General features: G+C 40.2%; 1 protein-coding gene across 2 annotated transcripts in view; it reads left to right on the top strand.

The window, feature by feature from the left end:
- Window positions 1–22,015, top strand: part of prox1a (prospero homeobox 1a) — a 39,483-nt gene that overhangs the window by 5,679 nt on the left and 11,789 nt on the right. For both annotated transcript variants that reach the window (XM_041978624.1, XM_041978623.1), the window contains exons 2-6: window positions 1,560–1,978; window positions 2,208–2,813; window positions 3,194–4,405; window positions 8,639–8,746; window positions 18,378–18,572. In XM_041978624.1, coding sequence (XP_041834558.1) covers window positions 1,628–1,978; window positions 2,208–2,813; window positions 3,194–4,405; window positions 8,639–8,746; window positions 18,378–18,572 — 2,472 coding nt within the window. In that variant the 5' untranslated portion in view covers window positions 1,560–1,627. The remainder of the gene's footprint in view (window positions 1–1,559; window positions 1,979–2,207; window positions 2,814–3,193; window positions 4,406–8,638; window positions 8,747–18,377; window positions 18,573–22,015) is intronic.

Below are 22,015 nucleotides of genomic sequence, written 5' to 3'. Positions count from 1 at the left end.
AACTCTCCATGTGTGAGCGCCAGACCTCTGCACAGAATAATGTTGAGGAACAGATAATGCAAACAGGGAGCAATGTGTGTATGCATGCATGCATAGTATGTTTGAGTGAGTGTATCTGGGTCACTGCCCAGCACCGTGATGAGGGACAGAGTTTTGTTTATTTTTTATTTTTTTCCTGAACGCCTCTTGTTTACGACAGTAAAATTCAGCATCATATTCATAGTAACTCTTGTACGTATTTTATTTGCCAACAGTTGTGCGACAAAAAAAAGAAGTGTCTGTTTTTTCGGCTGTTATTGAGTACTGCAAACGAATCTCATTCACATGATGGATTCAGTGTGTGTGTGTGTGTGTGTGTGGGGGGTGACATTTTATGGCTTTCAGTTTTTAACTCAACTGAAGAAGCTCAACTCTGGTCATAGGACTGCAAAACTGTTGCAGGAAGCAACTTTAATTTGGGAATACATTTTCTAGTAAAGACCATGAAAAGCAGATGCAAACATGTAACATGGAAAACGTTGCCTGTGTGCATGTGCGTGCAGGGATGAATGCAAGCAGGCTTTAACTTGCACTATTTCCCTGAATGAAAAGAGCCAGGGGAATATTTTAAGTCACACTTCCTGAAGAATTTTATCATTTCTTTTATTTTGTTTGGTCTTCAAAATTTAAAAATAGAGGCTACCTGAAAAGTAAATGAGAATAACTATTAAACTTGTCACTTCCTGAAGATACCAAGCTTTGATTGTGTAGCTTACCAGTGATGCATTTGGGTATTTTTAAGCATTTCAGATGAGATTTGGCCTTTCTACAGTGATGGCAGCAGAAGAAAGCTTCAACATGCAGTGACTGAAAACTTGGCAAGAAACAGCGTTTATAAGAAAATGCTTTCTATCCAAAATAAATAACATTCAACAAAATCAAAATCCACTGTTTCCCAAATGTAAGATAAGAATTCATTTCTCATATAACAAAGCAGTAAAAGGGAGGACTTGCACAATACAGCAGGGAAAACAGTTTTTTGTCTTCAGAGTGAAGTGAAATGCTTCTGACAATAAGAGAGAACCTGACGATTCTTCACAGCTCCTCACAAGATGCAGAAATCAAGGTTAGCCCTCAGGAGGCTCAGAGGAAATGGGAAATAATTCTGGTTATTACAAGCAGGTGTTACTTCTCTATGGGAGTATCTCCTTGAACTGTTTTAAAGGGTGTGCTGTTTCTTGCAGTGGTTCCCTTGGCTTTTGGTGAAGAACAGCATTTAGTCTTTTTTTTTGTATTTTTCTGTGTGCAATCAATAAAAGTGACTACCTTTTACTTGTAAGTTGCATATTGGTTTGATTAACTTGGTGAGTTTTATCCATCAGATACCGTCTACTTCTACTACTTCAAAACATGAATGCACATAATCTGTGGGGGATTATAGTTACTGAAAGCCAGTAATCTTTGATTTTAGTTTGTATGTTTTAATCTAAAACATATCTTTCTATAGATCAACTATATTTTAACAGTCATTAAAGTAACTAAACATATCAGCATGTGTTTCCTTTTTTCTTGTTGAACAGACAGCTCCGCGTATCTTGTGTGTGTCTGTGAGGACCCCTGCATCATGCCTGTTTAGCTGCCCTGCGTGATGCCTGATCATGACAGCACCACCCTCCTAACCAGACAGACCAAGCGCCGGCGTGTTGACATCGGGGTGAAAAGGACTGTGGGTAGCACAATATTTACCCGCAACAGGGAGACGCTGCTCGACAGAATGAACCAATCACACGGCCCCGATCAGGATGGAGACTGCTCATTGGTCAGCCACAGCCATGGGGGAACCAACAGTGATGGAGAGAAGTCAAATGTTCTGAGGAAGCTGCTGAAGAGGGCCAACTCCTACGAAGATGCCATAATGCCTTTCCCTGGCGCTACAATCATCTCCCAGCTATTGAAGAATAATATGGGAAAAAATGGAGGGATTGACTCAGGCTTTCAGGTACACACCAACACACACACACGGGTAGTTAGTGGTAAAAATGTAGCCAGTTAATCACCAGCAGATTTCAGTACCAATGATCAACTGTTTCAGTCAACACTGAGAAGCTATTTCACTAATTTACCAAAACATACAAGCCACTAATATTCAGTCTTTATTTAAGAATCTATTAACTACTTCAGTCGATAAATTAACTTTATAAATTCAGTGCTTTTGTGTTTCATCACAGGGTAGTGGAGCTTTGTCGAGTGGAGGCTCAGAGATCCATGCTGAGGACGCTTGTAGCAATTCTTCCCGTGACAGAGACAGCCCATCTGACTGCCTTTCTCCTGGGCCTCCTCTGGCCCCTCCGACCTCCTCCTCCTCCTTCGGGCGGCCCGTGCCACCTTCAAACCACAACTCCCATGCCCCTACTCAGCCCCTCCCCCTCTCCTCTTTTGACATGGACCGACTGTCGGATGAGCATCTCCGTGCCAAGCGAGCCCGTGTGGAAAACATTATCCGTGGCATGAGTCACTCTCCGTTGGTCCGGCCCAATGCCAGCGACCGCAACCAAGAAAGCAACCGTGAGAATGAAAACAGCAGCAACAGCAATGACCACAGAGGAGACAACAGCAGCCACAACACCAGCAGCCGCAGCGAATGCCCTTCTTCCCTGCTGAGCTCTCCAGGTTCACGGGGCGGTGTGGTCACTGTTGGGGAGGTTTACAGGGAGAATAAGAGAAAGCAGCGTCTGCCACAGCAGCAACACAGCTTCACCCAACTGGTGTGTTCCAGGCAGGAGCAGAGACAGGAAGAGAGAAGGCAGCTCAAACTGCAGCTGGAAGACATGCAGGTTGGTAGCAGTGAGCAGTTTTTGATGGCATTCGTTGCCAACATGCACCACAAAAATTAGCCAAATCTTCCTCTTCGTTGTATTTTTACAGCTTAAATGAGAGTTGATGAAACTGATTTCTCAAGGGTGCAGTCCTATAGTTTAAATATCCAGAGACAAGAAGAAGCTGATAAAGAAATCCAACTGTGGTGTTTTAATGGCAGGGATACAAAACAGTACAACAGGACAAAAAAAGTCTGTACAGCACAAAAGTTAAAAATAATCAATCATGTACTTTGTCTACCCCGGTTCACCTTAATATGTTCCTATGATATAGGAAGCTAATTTATGTAACACATCCTAATGGTATATTTTGTTAACAGTCTTTCTCCTTTGTTCAGAAACAACTGCGTCAACTTCAAGAAAAGTTCTACCAGATCTACGACTCAGAAACAGAGGAAGAGGAAGAAAACGGTGAGAGTGGAGAAGCTGACCGAAGTGGGGAAAGAGAGGAGGATGGCAACTTGTCAGAGGACAGTATTCGCTCTGATGGTCTGGAGGAGAGGCCCAGAGACAGAGGGCGGCACAGCCATGATGACCTATCCGAGCTAGACCCAGGTCTGTTCCTGGATCGGGCTAGAGCTCTCCTTCGTGAGCAGGCCTTAATAGATGGAGAAATGGAAGAGGATGTGGACAGCAGGGAGGAAGAGGAGCGGAATGGAGAAAGAATGATGAAGAGGAGAACAGCAGGAGGAGGAGGAAGGCAGTTAGCTGAGACTCTGAAGCAGGAACTGAACTGTGCAGTGTCACAGGTCGTCGACACCGTTGTCAAGGGATTCTCCTCGCCCAAGCAGACCACCAATCACCATCATGGCTGCCAAAGCAGTACACCAGCTGCACCCTCCTCTTCATCCAACTCATCCACTTCCTGTCCACCACCTTTCGGCCCCCTGCCCCCTCTTACCCCAGATTCACGCTTTGGTGGTGGCACCTTGGCACTTAGTTTGAATGGTGATGCTAGTCCCACCCCCAACTACCACTCCTCCAACCAGAGGTTGCACTGCTTTGCAGACGTAATTGTCCCAAGCCCACTGGATTCATTTGGTGGTTTAAGTGGCAGACTGAGCGGTGTGCCGACACCCAACGATCAAACAGAGGCACTGCCGCTGGTGGTGCGCAAGAGCGGAGGAAGCAACGGAGAGAACGGCAACCCTTCTCTTCCTCCACCTCCACCACCTCACCATCCCTCTCTTCACCCATCTCCCCTCACAGCTTCACTTGGGTTTAGCCCTCCATCTTTTCGCCACCCATTCCCTCTTCCCCTCATGGGTTATCCCTTTCAGAGCCCCCTGGGTTCACATGGGGGAGCCGGCTATCCTCCAGGGCCAAAGGACCACCACCGGTCCTCCCCAGATTCCATGGACATAACCCGGGAAAGTGTCAGTATCCGAACCAAAATGGCATCCCTTGGAGGAGGCCATATGGGTCACCATCACCACAGGCAGAGCTCTCCAAGCCAACATGGGCCAGAGGGTTTGTCGCTATCCCTCATTAAGTCTGAGTGTGGGGATCTGCAAGATATGGCCGACATATCGCCCTACTCAGGCACCACCGTATCCTTAACACTGTAAGGTTTGCCATATTTCTGTGTGAAATAGTATGTGTGCTTTTTTAAAAATTGCAAACACTCAAAACATAAAAAAGTAATCCTTTAACTCTTGATCTAAAAGAAGAAAAATAAATATCAAGTTTTGACTCTTGGGTTAAGCTTGGGTGAAGAAAGTACCATAAGAATTTGACTGTGTCTGAACTAAATACTATTTCTGACCTGGTTTTGAACAATTATTGCATCAAAGCCAACAATACTCAGCCTAAGCGACGTTTGTAATATTTCTAATCAGAACAATCAAACTTTGGAGTGTGCAAAATATGAACAGAGCAGTTCCACATGGCAAACTTTCACAGGTGGAAAGACAAAAATAAACAGAATGATAATGAAATGCAGTAAAATTACACGAAGTTCAGTAAAAAGTTTACGTTAGTAAGCTATAAAACATTTCACATTCACCTCAATAATAACAATAATAAAGAGTAATACATTACAGTGGATTAGCTAATTAAAGGATGGAACAAAGTATTCATGCCATAATTCTGCATATTATTTACTGTGGTCCACAAGTCACATTTTTCATACAGTCAAACAGTGCGGCATCAGTGAGGCAGCAGCAAGAGGCAAAGTGACACAAAGTCTTTAATATCAATTAATCTGCATTAATTGGTTCCTGCTCTGAGGCTCTTGTATCCTCTGTAAGTGGGGAAGATGAAAAGGGTGCGCCGGGTCTTGCAAGAGGGGGAAGATTAAACAGGTCGCACGCTGTTCTCTCAAGCTCTTTTAAGTCGGTGCAGCAGGTTGTGGCGTTTAAAGGTGCTGAGAAAGGCTCGTGAGCTCCCTCTTCAACACACACACTGCTCCCACTGTCTGAGACACTCTTGTGCTGTTAGGCTCTCTTTCATCACAAAGACTTTGTACATAAACGCTCAAAGCAAATCATATTTCACTTTGTCTGTGTGCATGTGTGTGTGAGGTGAGACCTTGTTCACAGGAGCTCAAAGCTAATCATATTTCAAAGCAAACGGTAGAGGAGCAGGCAAATGTTTGGCTTCATTGATGGCAGCTTTCTAAATGTGTGTGTATCAGCGCTGCAGGCAAACATAAAGAGAAGGGTAATATTTAAAACGTACACGGTTTCCTCTTTATCATTTTTAACTCTTCTGTCTCTCCTCCCCCCTCGTGTTTTGGAAAACTCCTACTCACTTTCATTTGTTGGCCTTCGCTCTCAGTTGCTTGGCAGCTGTGTGTATTTTGCTTCCTTTCGTGGTGCACACACACACTCTCGCTAGCATGCAAAAACTCATGCTCCTTTCCACAGTGTGTGTGTTTGTAGACAGGTGTTTGCAGGTAGCCGTTTATCTTTTCGTTCCTAGCCTTTCATATGGAGAGGGCTTCTCCCGGCCACTAGACTTTGACTCACACATGAACACAAACAAGTGTGCACAAAACATGCACGTTTGAACAACAAAGTGAAAAGAAAAATAAGACTTTGAACCTGACAAACAGGGACTCCTTGCAGCTGCAATGAGTATTTGATCACAGTGTCATCTTCAAAGCTAATTTAGATGTTGCTTTATTTAAAAAACAAGAAATATTTGACACATCTCTTGATCTTGTTGAGCTGTTTAATTCCAAAATGCTCCGCCATTTATTTGATATAGGGAAAAAAAAGATCTTTGAAAACCAGACATTAGTATTTCAAAGATAGTGACCACACATAAAAAAAACAGGCAATCTCTTTTTTGTAGTTAAAAAAAAGATAAATATTCCATTATTATTATTATAAATAATGACTTCACCTGATTGTCATATTTTAGATAATCTGAACAAATTATAATTAAAGTGAGCGGAAGACAGAAAAAGTTTAATTGCGAGGATATGCTGTTTTTATCCATTTTCTATAATTCAGTGGAAAAACCATCTCTGAGTCAGAGAAAAGTCATTTTAAATGGTTGACTTGTGCTCTAAAACTCTCAACTAAAAATCTCATTGCCTTTTCGCAACCTGACAGCCTTTTTTCTTTCTACTTCAGAGTACAGAACATAATGGTGCAGCTTGGCACAACGCGTTGCAGGTTGCAGGCATTTTGTTTGTATTTTACTTTTTGTTTCATATTTTACTGCTCAAAATAAAGATAGTCATTAATGCAAAAATGACAATTTTTTAACCTCCTGGACTTAGTGTAGTTTTGCAAGAATTCAGGTTTGTTGAAAGATGCATGTTGGAACAAAGACACAGCCATTGCTGGTAGCTTTGCTTTCTTTTTTCAAGGATTAGTTCCATATACTACCTGAAGCTAAAAAGCCTAATCATACTATATAAATTAATTAAAACATTTATTTTATTTAAATCTCTAGTTTAAAACATACACTTAGCTGAGATGTTGTTGAGTGGCTGTAAGGCTTCAAGGAAACCTTTAAGTTTAAGTTGTTTTTCCACTCATTGTTCACCTGAAATATTTTGCTCTCTTTCACACATACACTCAGGTCTGTGTATCTTTAATCCTTTGTATTGAGCTGAGCAGATGTCCTCCATTTATGAATTTATTCCTCCAACCCCCGTCTTTTCCTCTCAGTCTACCACTCCCTTTCAGACTCACACATACATACACACCTGGTTACAAGGTCAAGTTACAGCTGATACAGTGAGCCCTGCAGCACACACTCACAGACGCTTTGACAGATATGCATTAGGAAGAACATGAGCCAATAGGAAGAAGGGAAGGAGAAGGAAGAGCAATGGAAGACTAAGAACAGAACGTCACCAGTTGCATTGTTTATTCACTGACTCACTTGAGGTACTTTTACACGAAAACAAACGCATCATTTGCTTTTTATTCATAATGATATTAATTCACACGTGTTTACTGTGAGTCATGTTTGTGTGGTTTTGTATGTGTTTGTTCACAGAAAACAAGACAGGCTGCAAAACCTGAACACAGTGTTTTATCTGATACACACACACACACACACAAACACAGGTAGTGACAGGTTGGTATTAATGTTAACTAAGTGATCGTGTTATTGTTTGGTGACTCGATGTATCTACTGCTAAATGAATGATGGATGACACTCTTTTTTTGTACATTTTGTTTAATTAGTTTTATGTGCTGTGAACACGTTTAAATTTTGGACAACAGTAAAAATAATTAGAAAAATGTTAAAGGTGGGTACTGTTTAAACTCATATATTTGAAATTTAAAGATAAGAGCAAACTGAAAACACTTTTGACTGTATTTGTGTCCAAATAATTCATCCAAATGTAAAGAAAAAGCTGTTATGAGGAAAAGAAAAGCTAAAGAAACATTTTAGATTTCTCCTCCACCCAATGCCTTCAAGCTGCCCCTTCTTTCTTTTTCTTCACACCCAATTGCTGATGCTACTCTTTCCCTCTTTCCAGCCGTACACGGCCCCTGGGGTTTACTTGTATGCGTGTGTGTGTGTTACTCTGTGTGCTAATTGACCTTGCAGGGGGCTTCATTGATTGCCTCATCTTCTCTGATAGATTATAGGGCTGTTAATGTGGTGGGGAAATGGCAGCGTGGTGGGGCACAGCTGTTGACACACACACACACTGCTGGACACACACACTTTTGGCACCCCTGCATTCGAGGCCTCCACAATTATCATTTTCGTTGTTGAGACAGTGGGACGGGCACTACGGAGCAGGAGGGATTGTGGGATTTGATCAAAAGCCAGCAGGTGCTTGTATTTGTTTTTGCTTTGGGTAAAAAGTGCCACGCCCTCAACAAGACATGGTTCCCAATATTCATCTGGCAATTTTCTCTAGCTGCATTAAGGTCTCTGGTCATTTCATCACTGGAGTCGTACAGGACAGCTCCGTGCTTGCGATAAACCTAAACGTCTGATTTAACCAACTAGTGCAGTGCATAACACCAGAAGCTGTGGTTAAACTGAAGCGAGTGCCGACTCACTTCACTTTCCAACAAAAGGGTGCATGCGGATTGTAAACTGATCCGTCTGAGATGTCAGCACCACATTTCTGAACGATGAGATCTAAATGTAGAACTCATATGTCAAACGATAGCTACAGGCACTGCTATTATACTGCACGTAATAACTGTGTTTGTTGAAGTGGTGAAGCAAGAGCATTTTTCTCAATGTTAAAATGAGGCTGATAATGTGGGCTGACTTGGAGAGCTTCCCCTCCCTGTGTCACTCTAAAGGTTTTGTTAACTTAATAGCCTGTTGGCTCCTTACATGTTATTACTCAGATTCAGGAGGGCTTGTCTCCAAACCATCTGAAGAAAGCCAAGCTGATGTTCTTCTACACGCGGTACCCTTCCTCTAACATGCTCAAAATGTACTTCTCTGATGTAAAGGTAAGACTCCTTTCACTTTTATCCTCCTGCCAGTTAATCCTTTTTTGAAAGCCTTTTATTTTTTAAATAATAAAAGATACAGCTTGAGGTTTAATGACACCAGAGCACATTAAGAGGCAAATCTGGCTGAGAATGATTTAATGTACAGGAAGTTACTCAAAACTAGACATAGAAAAGGTCAGGTTTGCATTTTGATAATTCTTGCTCATAAACACAAAATCTCTGACAAGCATGTACACAGGAGAAGAACACAGGAGCAGGAAAAAGTGACTCATACCCTGTCTTGAGAGGTCCAGCAATTTAAAAGGTATTGCAGTCATAGTGAGGACAAACATGAACATAAAGCAAAGGCATCTTTAGTATCGGTTCTCTAAACCACATCAGTATATTTTCATCAGCAGATGGGGCAGATGAACAAACAGGTATGCACTTTTGTGGGAAACATTTGGTTACAGCTGGGTTTTTATTGCTTATCATTATCGCCAACATTCACTGCCAGGTAGTGTCGTGCTTATCTGAAACTTTTATGCTTTTCATTGTAAGATATTACTTTATTATTCTGTATATGTGAGAGGTTGTGTGTGTGTGTGTGTGTGATGAGACCCTACAGCACAGATGGGTGCTCCAGTCTGTCACGTCTTTTTAGCATAATTAGAGTTTCTGGCCTTAATCGGCCTGGGGTTGGAAGGGGTGGGTGAGTGTGTGAGGCGGTGGATAACGCCCACTTTCCCTCTCACATCACATGCGGTAAGACCTTCTCCCCCAACACAGACACACACTCTCCATGACCTAAACCTTTGTACTTCTTTCACCCAGAACACATGCATATACATTGATGCATTCACTGTCACTCTCAGTAACATGAACTTTATTTTCTTTAAACACAGACAGAAAATTTACGAAAAGTACGAAGAAGAATAATCTAAAAAAGAAAAAAAGGGAAAATAAGAACTAAATGTCAAGAAAAAGTTTAAAACAAAAAAGATGACAGTTTGTGTGAATGTGAGTGTATGTTTGGATAAAATCAGAAGCGATGCAAGGGAGGAGGGGGCAAACAAATGAAAGGGATGACAACAGAATAACAGCTTTAAAACAAAGACAGATTGTTTTGTGTTTGCAGGCTGCTACGGGTTTTGCAAAGGAGCATACGGCTCCTCGACAGATTCAGGACGCTATATTCAAATGAGCAGCCACATACACACACGCGCAGACACCAGCTGCCCTTTGGCTTATATGTGTAGCGACCACTTCCTCGTGGCAGTGCCACATCCTCATTGGCTGCCATGGTAACAAGGGTCGCCGGGACACCAGGTTGCTAGGCAAACACAAGGTTGCTAAGCCTACCTGCTGCCAGAGAGAGAGAGAGAGAGTCTGATATGTCATTAACTAAGTGTCCATTAAGTGATTTAAAAGAAAAAGCTAATGTGAAAATTAAACAACAAAATGATGAATTGTGCCACTTTTTTATACTAAACTATACAATACTATAATTCTTTCTAAAGGAAAATCACAGGTGCTCCCTACATCGTCACTGATTGACCTATTATGACCTTTGGTTTCTTAGAAAAAGGCTTTTAAAACATGGGTGTTTTTCTGGAAAACTAACTAAAATAAAAAAAAAACAATAAAAAAAACAACACAGTGAAGCCTCTTGTCGATACGATGCGATACGATTCATCGCATCGTATCGGCACAATGTGATGCGATTCATTAATGTTTTGACTGCATTTTCAAATGATTTAACACAAAACAAATTTACAAGCCTACATCTGGTTTCTAAATAACAACACAATTACTTTGTCCTCTCTCTGTGAAGGATGTATTTGATACTTTGTTTTTTTTTTATAAAGCAAACCCATTAATCTAGCTTAAAAAGAAGATGCAGTTTAATATGGTAGAGACTGAGGCTTGTTTTATTTCTAAAAAACTCTAAATAATTAATAAAAAATATATACTTTTTTTATTGGTAATTAAAACTGTCTGTCTCAGACCACTGATTCAAATCGGTGAATCTCTCCATCCCTATTCTACATGTGTTACATCAGGTCACAAATCAGAGATACACTAAACCGTAGAGGATGGCAATTTATCGTCTAATTAATTACAGAATAAGCCATTTTCACACACCAAAATCTGGTTCCATGTGTTCTTACAACTAGAAATATTTAGTTTGATTCATTAGAATAATCAGGATCAGCTCTGATGTGTCCTCTCACATAAAGCCCCTTCAGATGATATCTCAAAAAATCAGCATTATGCTGCATATTCAAAAATAAATCATTTAAAAAAAGGCTAGCACAGATTACTCATTCATCTTTTATTCCTTTAAAATGTGTAAATTAAAGTTATCAAAAGCCAATTTCAGAGCTTTAACATTGCTATAAATACTCTATATTCACTTAATAAACCACTACCGGTAACGTACATCTTCAAACTCACTTGTAAGGGATCTTGTAAACTTTAAACATGGACAGAAGGAAACACTAAACAGTTTAAAACTTATGTTCTGATAATGATGATATTTTATAATCAGCTCAAGTCATAATTTAAATTATCTTAGTAATATGGTGAATATTTGTGTCATTAATATCATTTCCTGGCTTTGAGGGTTAGTTTGGCAAATAAATAAGAATTAATGAGTAAATGCTCAGGCTCAGTTTGTGAGTTTATGTTTTGGAGATTGATATTAGCTTTAAAAATTAATCTAGTCTCCAATCGGTGGGTTTATCCCCAAACAGATATTCAATTAATCTCTTCAATCTCGACAAACACGGATTTAGATTAGGAGATGTTTGCAGTGCTTTGGCTGGCTACTTAGCTCAGCAGATGGAAGGTGTTGCAGCCTCGTTCCGTAACTGCAGCCAGAACCACAAACAGTGTGATTTACTGGACTGAAAGCATCTTTCTACTGGAATTTATGGTCTGAGGTTAAATGGCTGAAGCAATGTACTGTTAAAATGTCACACTATAAAATTAAAAAAAACATTTTGATAAAAGATTTGATTACTTTAGCTTATCTTAATTTATTTGACAGTTCTTTAACATTCTAAAGGTTTAAGATTTCAATCTTTGAGCAGCTTGACGAGCCATAATTTATACTTTTCTCTCTGTTTATGCAACACGAAACACCGCTGTGTAAGATTCACTGTTCAATTTGTAAAATGTATTGGAATGGTCAATATATTATTACTCAAATAGTGATGGATCACACATTTTTGAATATAGGTAAATTGTATTATAAACAGCAATTTCACAGCATGCTGGATCGATTTAAAACAAACTCCAATTTGTACGTTTATTCTCATAAAAGCATGTGCCAGGCAGTGTGATGACTCAGTGTTTTCTAGACAACACTACAGATGATAGTTAGCAGGAGCACTTCATTAAGAATATCCACAGCTTCATCTTTTAAGAAAATAAAGCTTCATTGTAATTCATGTTTTATGCAAATAACGGTTTATAGTAAATTTTAGTTTTAATTGAGTCATAATCCTATTTAATCTGGCATATTTATGAGTGGGAGGAACTCTGCAGATATTACTGTGCTTAATAAAAAAAATGAATCATGTATAATCCTATTTGTGATGAATGAAGCTGTTCTTTTCAAGGCTTTTCTAACGCGCACGCGTGTGTGTGTTTGTGTGTGTGTAAGACTAGAGATGTAGAGCACCCTGTTGCTGTCTGTCTATATGTGTGTCCTGTTTCATTGTCCCACTGCATTCATTACCCTCATCATTACCATATTTCCAAAATCCGGGTCAGTGTCTCTCTCTTTTTCTTTCTCTCACCCTCTCTATTACTCTTACCCCCTCCCCCTCACCCACCCCTCCTTCCATGGGAACAATAAGTAGCATGTGTTAGCAGGATCAGGGAGATTCACTGTAAGGGAATTAGGCCCTTGAATGGTTTCCCCTAATTGGACTTGAATGGACTTTGTCTATGGGAAACTGGTTCTTAAAGATGAGCCTCTTACACACAATGGCCTCCTTGCTCGGTGTGGGAAGTGGGTTGAGCTGACAACTGTTTTAGGCACAGATGAGCAAGCACACACAAACACATGTACACAAGGAGTCTTAATTGCGTGGTGAAACCTCTTGCCTTCTGACCAGACAATCATACATGCTAGCACGAGACGCTGAGGTTGCTGATGTCTCGCCTTGAGAGAGTCAGTGAGAGTAATTAAGACCTCGTTAAGACTGGAGGAGGATTAATTAGATGCTCGCTGGCTCGGGGAGCTCCTTCTAACTCACACACACTCTCGCTCGCAAGTTTTCTGCCAGCTGACGGTTTTTGCTCTCGCTCACTGATACACATGCACACACTGAGCGTGAAGCTGCAAGGGATTTCTGCCTTGAGAGGCTGAAATGGCATCTCTACACAGCCTTCTCAGTAGGAATCAATTAGTGTCCAACCCGCTGCACACTCGTCTTGTCAATTAGCTACACAATGAGTTACAAGGCCAATTTGGCGTTGTTAGGATATGAACACGTTACAGCTTGTCGATATTGATTTATCTAGAGTTAAGGCATCACCAGGTTTAAGTGTTAAAATCTCTTAGGGCTTTGGATGATCAATAAGCTTTCATGATTAAAGCCGGACGTTCATGTAAATGGACTTAAAGTTAGCTATCACATTAATGGAAGATATCAAGTACAAAAACATTAAAGATGGATAAGGTTTCTCCTTGTAATAGTACACAAGTTCCCATATTAGCTGGAGATACTGCACATTACTAGTGGCGTTAGTCAAATTAAGTAGAAATCACCTAAATTTGGGTACACACATACAGATTTTCTAAGTCTGAAGAGATTTTTTTTCTGTTTAAGACCCCACACATAAAGTTAAAAAACCAGACATTAAATATTTTTTATTGTACTGTTAGTTGTATGCTCCGATAATCTCTGCACAGAACACCAGACACATAACGATTCTGTCCCGCAGACCATCTAGAATCTAGTCCTACGAGCCAGAAATCTCACGTGATCAAATGTGATCCAAGAAAAACAAAGAAGAACCATGGCAACAACCGGAAAACACAGCATCCAGCGTGGAAGAGGACATACAAGATGAGGGAATGATGGTGGTCTTGAGATGTTAACAAAAAAGTACTAACTTAAAAAAAGAAAATACTTTGGAAAAAAGCCTGGAGACAGTATGAACCCGGACTTTATATCCTTCCTTATTCCCCAGTCAGTTAGCTGGAGTCATCGGCTTTCCCCACACCCGTGAAGCTGTAAATATTGAACAAGTTTAATACTTGCGCTAGCTACGACCCATTTCACAGCCGATTGTGGGGACAAATTTGTTCTTAACACCTCCGACCACAAGATAACCATATAGGATTATCTTAAAAAACTCAGGCCTTTACCGTCCAGGGTCATAAAAGGGAAAAAATGGGATAAAAACAGCCCATTAATCTTTGTGTGTGCCCAGCTTAAAGCTTTATGTAAAAGTTACAGCAGCTATTCCTCCAGGATCCACAGAAACACTTTCAGATACTGTAACACAATTCCTAGATTTCTGTTGATTTTGCACTTTCAAGTCGTCCTTTAAAAAATGTGCAGAGCTGTGACGATTTTAGTTGAAGTGGGCAGATTCTTAAAGGATGTGAGTGTTTGTCGTCCCGATGTGGCCTAGGGGTGCTGACAACACCCACCATCAAGAGGAGAGGGGAATCAGGCCACCCTGACACCCTCTGACACTCTTTCCCCCTTTTCATTATAAACAGAAAATGGCATTCCTTGAACTCAGCATTTTGCCTTGTTACCATTTCCATTATCTTTTTGTCTTTTGTTATTTTTTCCTTTTATTTCCTTTTTGTTTTGTGCTGATTGTGATGAGCTTTGTGAGACTATTAGATGTCCCTCCTGAATTGTTTTCATTTTGTTGTTTTAAAATAGATAATAAAATTGAACTTGTATTGTTGTCTTATTACCTTTCAGTAAATTCTTTAAATAGTCTTCAGCAATATTTCTCCAGGCTTCCTCATGGACTTTCCAAAGCTTTGTTTTGGATGTTGGATGGTTTTGTTCTGTACTCTGTTAAGATGATCCCACACTGCTTCAATAATGTTGAGGTCCAGGCTCTGGGGGGATTCCTCACTCCATAAGACCTGTTGCCCCTTATTTTTAGTCCAGTTCTCAGCCTTTTCCCACTGTTTCCCCTTCTTAGGAATGGCTTCTTGGCAGCTTCTCTTTCATACCGACCATTTATGAAACCTCTCAGGTCTCTTGTCAGTCCTTTTTTGGGATATTTTTCTTATTTGTTATCATTTTCAGATGCTGTTCATCTGCTGCTGAGTTTTATTTATTTATTTATTATTATTACTATTTCTTTTGGAGTGCCACTTCTTTGTTTGGTTCTCCACTTGTCTGGTTTTCTCCTGAACACCCTGCTGATATATCAAGGTTTTAACTAATAAATTGCCTTGTTGGTGCCAAAATATGATTTTATGTTTGGCTTTTATGTCTATTTTCTAGACGCACGTAAACAAAAGGAAACAGATTATGTCTTTATAACAGGTTGCTAGTGATGAAACAAAACTAAACTTTAAAAATTGCAAGATGTGTATTATGTGTCAACAACACTTGTTCTTTCCTTGATTTTGGTGCTTTTTTGATGATTAATTGGTCGGTTAAATGGCTTAGCAAACAAAATACAGCCAATGCTCAGAAATACTGGAGAACTACTACTCAAGACCACATTAAAAGATTACAATATGGCTTCTTGGAAGCAAAATATAAAAAAAGAGAGGAGTGATTTAAGACTTTTTGCAGAGTACTCTACCTCGTTCTAGCAGATAATACCTGCACAATGTGAGTGGGATTAGCTGATTGGACCCAATAAATAATGGCGCAGATTACAAGAACAACATTGCACTGTGAAGCCTTTCAGTTTGGTTTTGTTCTTTCGTGTATTTCTGCCCACCAAGTCCCATCTAAGGGGAAAAAAGTAAAGAAGCTAGGAGTGCAGTTGAGCTTTGCTATGTAGTGGTTTAACCACCTGGTGAAAGTTGCACACTGTTTGGGAAAAATCCCACTGAAGTCTTTCTTTGTGGTCAAGAAAATAATTTAAATCTAGCTAACTTCTGTCTTAAATGGAAACAGAAAGAGTTTCATCCGCAGCCCCACTGAAGCAGTCCCACATTGCATTAATAGGAACACAACAGCCAGATGCACACTGATTTTAAATGTGAGAGTTATACTTTTCATTAACACTTTTACGTATTAAAACAACTTCGCAACAACTCATGTACAGGTCGGGCCTAATTGAAATCTAGCTTACTACATATAAACTCTGCTAATTGCTGCATGTGAAATTAGCACATGTGGTGTTTGCATGTCAGTAACAGTTGCTGTTTGTTTTATTGATGTGCAGCTGACATCTTTCTTGTGTTTGTTAAATGCTGAGTTATCATGTCCCTTTCATGCAACTCTTTTGTGGGTCAACCCCCCTCCAGCACACTTTCCCCTCCTGCCTCTCCTCTTTGTAAAACCAACCCCAGCAGACTCGCATGCAACCCTCCCACCCCCCACTTATGCTCCATTATGTCACCCCCTCTGACTGCTCCTGAAAAAATATCTGTTTCCCTCCACTCATCTCTCCCTCCGTGCATTCCTCTTCCCTTGCTACCTCTCTCTGCATTGCCCAGTCTGCCTTTCTTCCCCCATCTCTCTCCCTCATCCCTCATTCCTGTGAGACAATGTCTTGTAACAATACAGAGCTTAATCTCCGTGTCAAAGCCGTTTTTCCCCTTCGCCGAGCACACACACAAACACACGCATACACTTTCACTGGGCCGGCAATGACTGTTTATTTTTTTAATGTTTTGTGTCTTCTCAAAGAGAGCTGAAAAACCAAAAGGCCATCTAGATGTCTCACACACAGATAGTGTACTGGATGTACTTCAAATCATTTATTCAAAACCTCCAGCAATAAATGCCTTTAAATACTAAGCTCAGTCTGCGTTGGTGTAAGTTCCCAAAACACAGAATACACTCCACAACATCTGATAGTTTATACAGCATAAACAAGGTGGTTAAATACTTTAAATTTTGATTGTCAAATGTTGGACACAGGTGAAAAGAAAAGTATGCAGGGTGTTAGGAAACTGGACATGTGGAGGGCAAAGGGACAAATGTAGAAGTGACACATTAAAATGGTCTCCATGGAAGGATGGGGGCATTAGGGGGCTGTGGTATGACACATGGCTCAAGAGCTGGACTAAAAATCAGTGGGAACAGGTCTGATGGAGAGATGAACCTAGACCTCAACATTATTAAAGCAGAGTAGGATCATCTTGATAGAACAGAACAAAAGGCAGCCAACATCCACAGAGCTTTGAAGTCTCCTTTGAAAAGCTTGGGGAACTATTCCTGAAGACTACTTAAAAAAAATAAAAGAAAACTTGACTAAGACGTTTCAGGCTGTGTTAAGGAATTAAGATCATACCAAATACTCACTTTCAAGCAAGAACTTCCATTTGTTTTTCGCACATTACAAAATATAACAGCATTTCTGGAGTTGAGTGTTGAAATCTTCAAATTTCAAAAGAAGTTCTTATTTTTAAAATATAGTATTTAGAAAAAAGATAAGGCCTTTTAAAATATTTAGGACACCTTGATTGGACACTTGTTTGATTAAGAGGGTTCTTCTCCCCCCTCTTTTCCTTTTCCCTTTTCCAATTAGACCATCGAGGTGGAGACTGTGTTTAGTGGGTAATGAGGTAGATAAATGGATTTGTTTGTATTTTTTTTTACCATGTGTGCATTAGTTAAACTGTGGGATTGATTTCTGTGGTTCATTGTACTCTAAATGTATTAACCCACGTGCATTATGTGCAAACCAAGAAGCACAAGAAAATGTTTAGATTTTTTTGCCAGAAATAAACACTTATAAATCAATCTACAGCAATTAACACAATTTACTTTTACCGCTGGGTAATGGGTATTTGCCTTTCATTCAGCATTATTCTGTTTTACATTAAAATGTATAAAACATGTCTGTGTGCAACAATATTTCATATTATTTTGTCGCAGAGCAGAGTTGATTTTTGTTCTCCCATAAGGAAACAAGAACATGATTTGCATGTAAAATCCATGCTGCAAAACAAAAAGCAAATTCCTTTATGGATGCTGTGCCATAAACAGTCATACAGAGGCCCAGTTCAAGGCAAATCGGATGACATGCTGTCATGCAAATAAACCCCAAAGCAAACATCAGGTTGTGACATGATACATGATACAGCAGCAAACATTCAGCAGGCTTACTCTGACATTAAAATTTATTCCTAAGAGATGTTTTTTAATAATCCTGAAAAAAAAAATCCAGTTATGTAATATCCATCAATTTAAGATGAAACATTGAGCGTCTCTCATCACTCACTGGTTTTAAGATATCCTCAATAATCTCACAGTCAACAATACCAGGTCACAGACATGTATTAGCTGTATGAAGTTGTATGTTTTTAGTGGGAATTGAGAAGTTTTTCCTCTGTGGGAAAGTCTTCAAGCACAAATCTATCAAGTTGTCAACAGCTGCACGTAACACAGCCTGCAAAACCTAATTGGTACATGCATTACTTAAGTAAAACTCAGTTTTAAGTGTATGTATTTATGATGTTCTTCTACAGTTCAACCGGTGCATCACCTCCCAGCTGATAAAATGGTTCAGCAACTTCAGGGAGTTCTACTACATTCAGATGGAGAAGTTCGCACGGCAAGCCATCAATGAAGGGGTGACCGCTACTGAGGAGCTGACAGTGAGCAGAGACGCAGAACTTTTCAGAGCCCTCAACATGCACTACAACAAGGCCAACGACTTTGAGGTAAGCTGTGCCAGAGAGGGGGCTTACGGTTGGGGTATGGGATGTAAATTATCTCTGTGTAAGACTGTTTGCAAAACCTTCTCAAAGCAATAGATTTGTTTGACTCAAGACTTACATGTTTGTCTTTTACTTTGACTACGGATCAATCAGTACGCAATTTTCATTTTAATAAGTTTGCTTTAACTTCTTAATTATTCTAGATATTTAGATTTAAATTAGGATGCCTATATTCCCCTAACGGTTAGTCAGTTAGCTTCAGTGCCCAACACTAACATAAATGTCCTCTATTAAGTCAGCTGTTCGCAGCGCAACAATCACCTCATGATTCTGCTGAGGTGTGGATGTCGCAGTACGTGTGTGTGTGTGTGTGTGTGTTCGATGAGGCGAAAGAGGACGCTGCTGAAGGCATGGGTGTCCTTGTCAAAGCGATTTGCAGAAGTCACATTTCCTCCTTCACTCTTTCCCTCTCTGTATTGGTCTGAGGGGACCTGAGGGCCCCTAAACTACACAACGTAACATCAGCAGCATTTAGATAGCCATTAGCACACACCCTCTCGCTGACACGCAGTCTTGTCGTTTTTGCTTAGAGAGATGCTTAAATGCATAAAGAGTAAGATCTACCGACACCACACACCCACACAGTCGCGCGTAGACACAAACCCACACTGAGGATCCTGGTATCCTTCATGGAGGAATGAATAGCAAATGCTTTGCATAGTTTGCATATTAAGAGTCAGGTAGCTTTTCACAGGTGTGTATGTAAAAAGCATGTACAGGAAACGGGCACACACACATGCAAATAATTGATGTGTGTTTACTTTGGTCAGTGATCAGGAGGGTTATTTTTAGGGGTGCAAACAGAATTGGGAAAATAAGAGCCATGAAAGTCTCGTACACTCGATAGCCTTTAAACCATGAATGCTCACACTTTTGTTCAACTTTATTTCTCTGAGGTTGGGTAATTAATTTTCACCTTTTATCATCTGTTACTTGGTTGTGCATTCAGCTGCATTTGGACAGCAAGAGCCTTTTCCAGGTACTGAGGTATTTTAGGTCATATTCTGGATTTCTACCTAAGGGACCAGGGATGAAAAGGTTTGGGGGGGGGGAAATTACTACTAGTACTACTTTAAAGATGAAAAGTAACCTTCAGGGTGGGAACTTTCCTGATTGGCTGAGTATTCCTAGCATTTTATTTCTGCCATTCTGTCCTGGTCGCCACCTTATCTCTGAAAATGTGGATTCAGATATTTTTGCAGCTTTCATCCTTTATGAAGACTTTTTCTCAGCAGTTATGTCCTAAAACACAAATACAGAACACAACAGAAATGTGTAACGTTATGAAATTGAGGAAATATAGTTGAAGTGCGCTTCCTGGTTTGACCACTCTGAACCGCAGCAGACCTGACACTCCTCTCAGGATACATGTCATTCTTCCATTTGCTTCATTTGGTGAATTTTCTATGTACTTTAGACCTGATTGGAAATACACCAAGAACCAGGGCTGTATTATTGCTTTAGATCCTTGAAACAGGCCCTGAAGTGAATGAGTTCTGGTTGTTGCTGGTCAAAATGCACCTTTTGATGAGCCTTTAATGTCTGAGACTTCATAGCTGCTCATTTTCAACATCAGTTTGTAGTAAATGTTTTATATACAGGCTTGATTTCTCCAAAGTTGAAGGCAACCTCAACTGAAATCATTCAATGTCTTAAGAAAACCTGTAATGAATGTGAACTAATGGCTGACTGAAAGGTAGAAATCGATACAAATACTCGGAGCTAAAGGTCTAATTTGCACTGCTACAACATATAATTGTAATCAGTAGATGCTGATAAGGACATCTGAAAGGTTGTGTGTGTTTGATAAATTAAAGGTATATACACCTTTCCTTCTCGACTTTGTTCCCCTTTCCTCGTGCCTCCTCCTCTCCCTTCACCTCCCTCCTTCCTTTCATCTGTCCGCCCTGAGGGAACATTACTGGCTAGGGACCCTCTCTCCTTCTCCTTCCCATCCTCTCTCCATCTTTCTCCCCCTCCAACAAACTCAGAAGCATGAAACTGGAACCACGGCCGATTCAGCAAGTCTCCTAGCATACACACACATCTAAGTCTTCTCCTTTTGCCAAATTTAGCATCATCAGAGTTCCACCTTGGTTTGTCCCCCATCACACCTCTCCTCTCCTTCCTCCTTATTTTGCTCTTTCCTTGTTCCCTATCCTTGCTTCCCCTCTTCCTGCTGAATGTGTCCTCTATTGATACTAACTCTTTGTCACTGCTTTCTTCCATTTGCCTTTGTTCTCTCTTTTCTCTTATTAGCTTCATCTTTTACAACCCTCAGCTGTCCTTCTGCTATTGCACACCTTCATTACTTTCTTCTTCTGTACCAGCCAGATTGAAACTGTAAAAGGTCAGAGAAAAGGTTTGGGAACCTTGCACTTTGATGAGTATCACAGCTTGTAAACACTTATATTCATTCTATCTGCAAAAGGCCTCTCGTTCTTTGTTTATGGGCACTTCTCTTTTGAATCCAAAGGTTGTTTTGGGGTTGTTTGACATTTCTTTAGGATAGTTTTCATCTTAAAGACGCCTTCTTCTTTTCATTTAATTTTTTTATCCCTCCCTCCAAAGACAGTGTGATGTTTGCTTCTAGAAATTTTGAACCCATTTGTCCTTTTACCAGTCACATGCTCATTGCCACTGGTCACAACACAAGCCCAGAGCATAACTGTTCAACTTCCATCCTTACCAGTTGGAGAGATCTTCTTTCCATGAACTATCTAACATATTTTTTGCCAATTCCAGCCACAGAAGTTTTACTTTTATGTCACTACTCCACAGGACTTGTTTCCAAAATGCATCAGGCTTGTTTGTCTTTTGTCGGGAAGATGGGGGCTCTGGTTTACTTTTCTAGCAATCTTGCTTCAATGTTTTTTAAAGAATAAATTGTAGATTTATACCCAAACACATTTAAAATATTTACATTTTAATCTGAGTTTGTCTGGTTTTGTATTCCTGGTTAAACCAATGAAGTCTCCTCAGCTTCCGACGGTTGAGAGAAAGAAAAGCTTGTCATTAGTGAACATACATGGCCAGCATTTAATCAGTTATCGCTGTAGAAAGGTGAGAATAATTCGTCGGGAGTTTGTGTGTGTGTTGTCTTCCAAAGTTGGCGTAAACAGGCCCCAATAATTATAGCAGCCTCATTAATTACCTCCTCCTCCTTCCTCTTCAGCCACATTCTTTCAACTCTTCTTTCTTGTTTACCTCTGTCTCTCCATCTCTCCCTCCTTACAGTCTCCTCTCTCCTCCTCTCAGTCATCTCTGAAACTATTTTGTGCTAATTGCAGCGCTGCCCACTAATTAATGAGGAGGGAAAAGAAAGGGAGGAGGCTGGAGAAAGGGAAAGAAAATCGGGAATAGTCTCATCTTCAAAAAAAAGTGGG

The sequence above is a fragment of the Melanotaenia boesemani genome, chromosome 24, assembly GCF_017639745.1.
Source record: "Melanotaenia boesemani isolate fMelBoe1 chromosome 24, fMelBoe1.pri, whole genome shotgun sequence".
NCBI classification, from domain to species: Eukaryota; Metazoa; Chordata; class Actinopteri; order Atheriniformes; family Melanotaeniidae; genus Melanotaenia; species Melanotaenia boesemani.
This window is presented reverse-complemented; position numbering and strand designations above follow the sequence as displayed.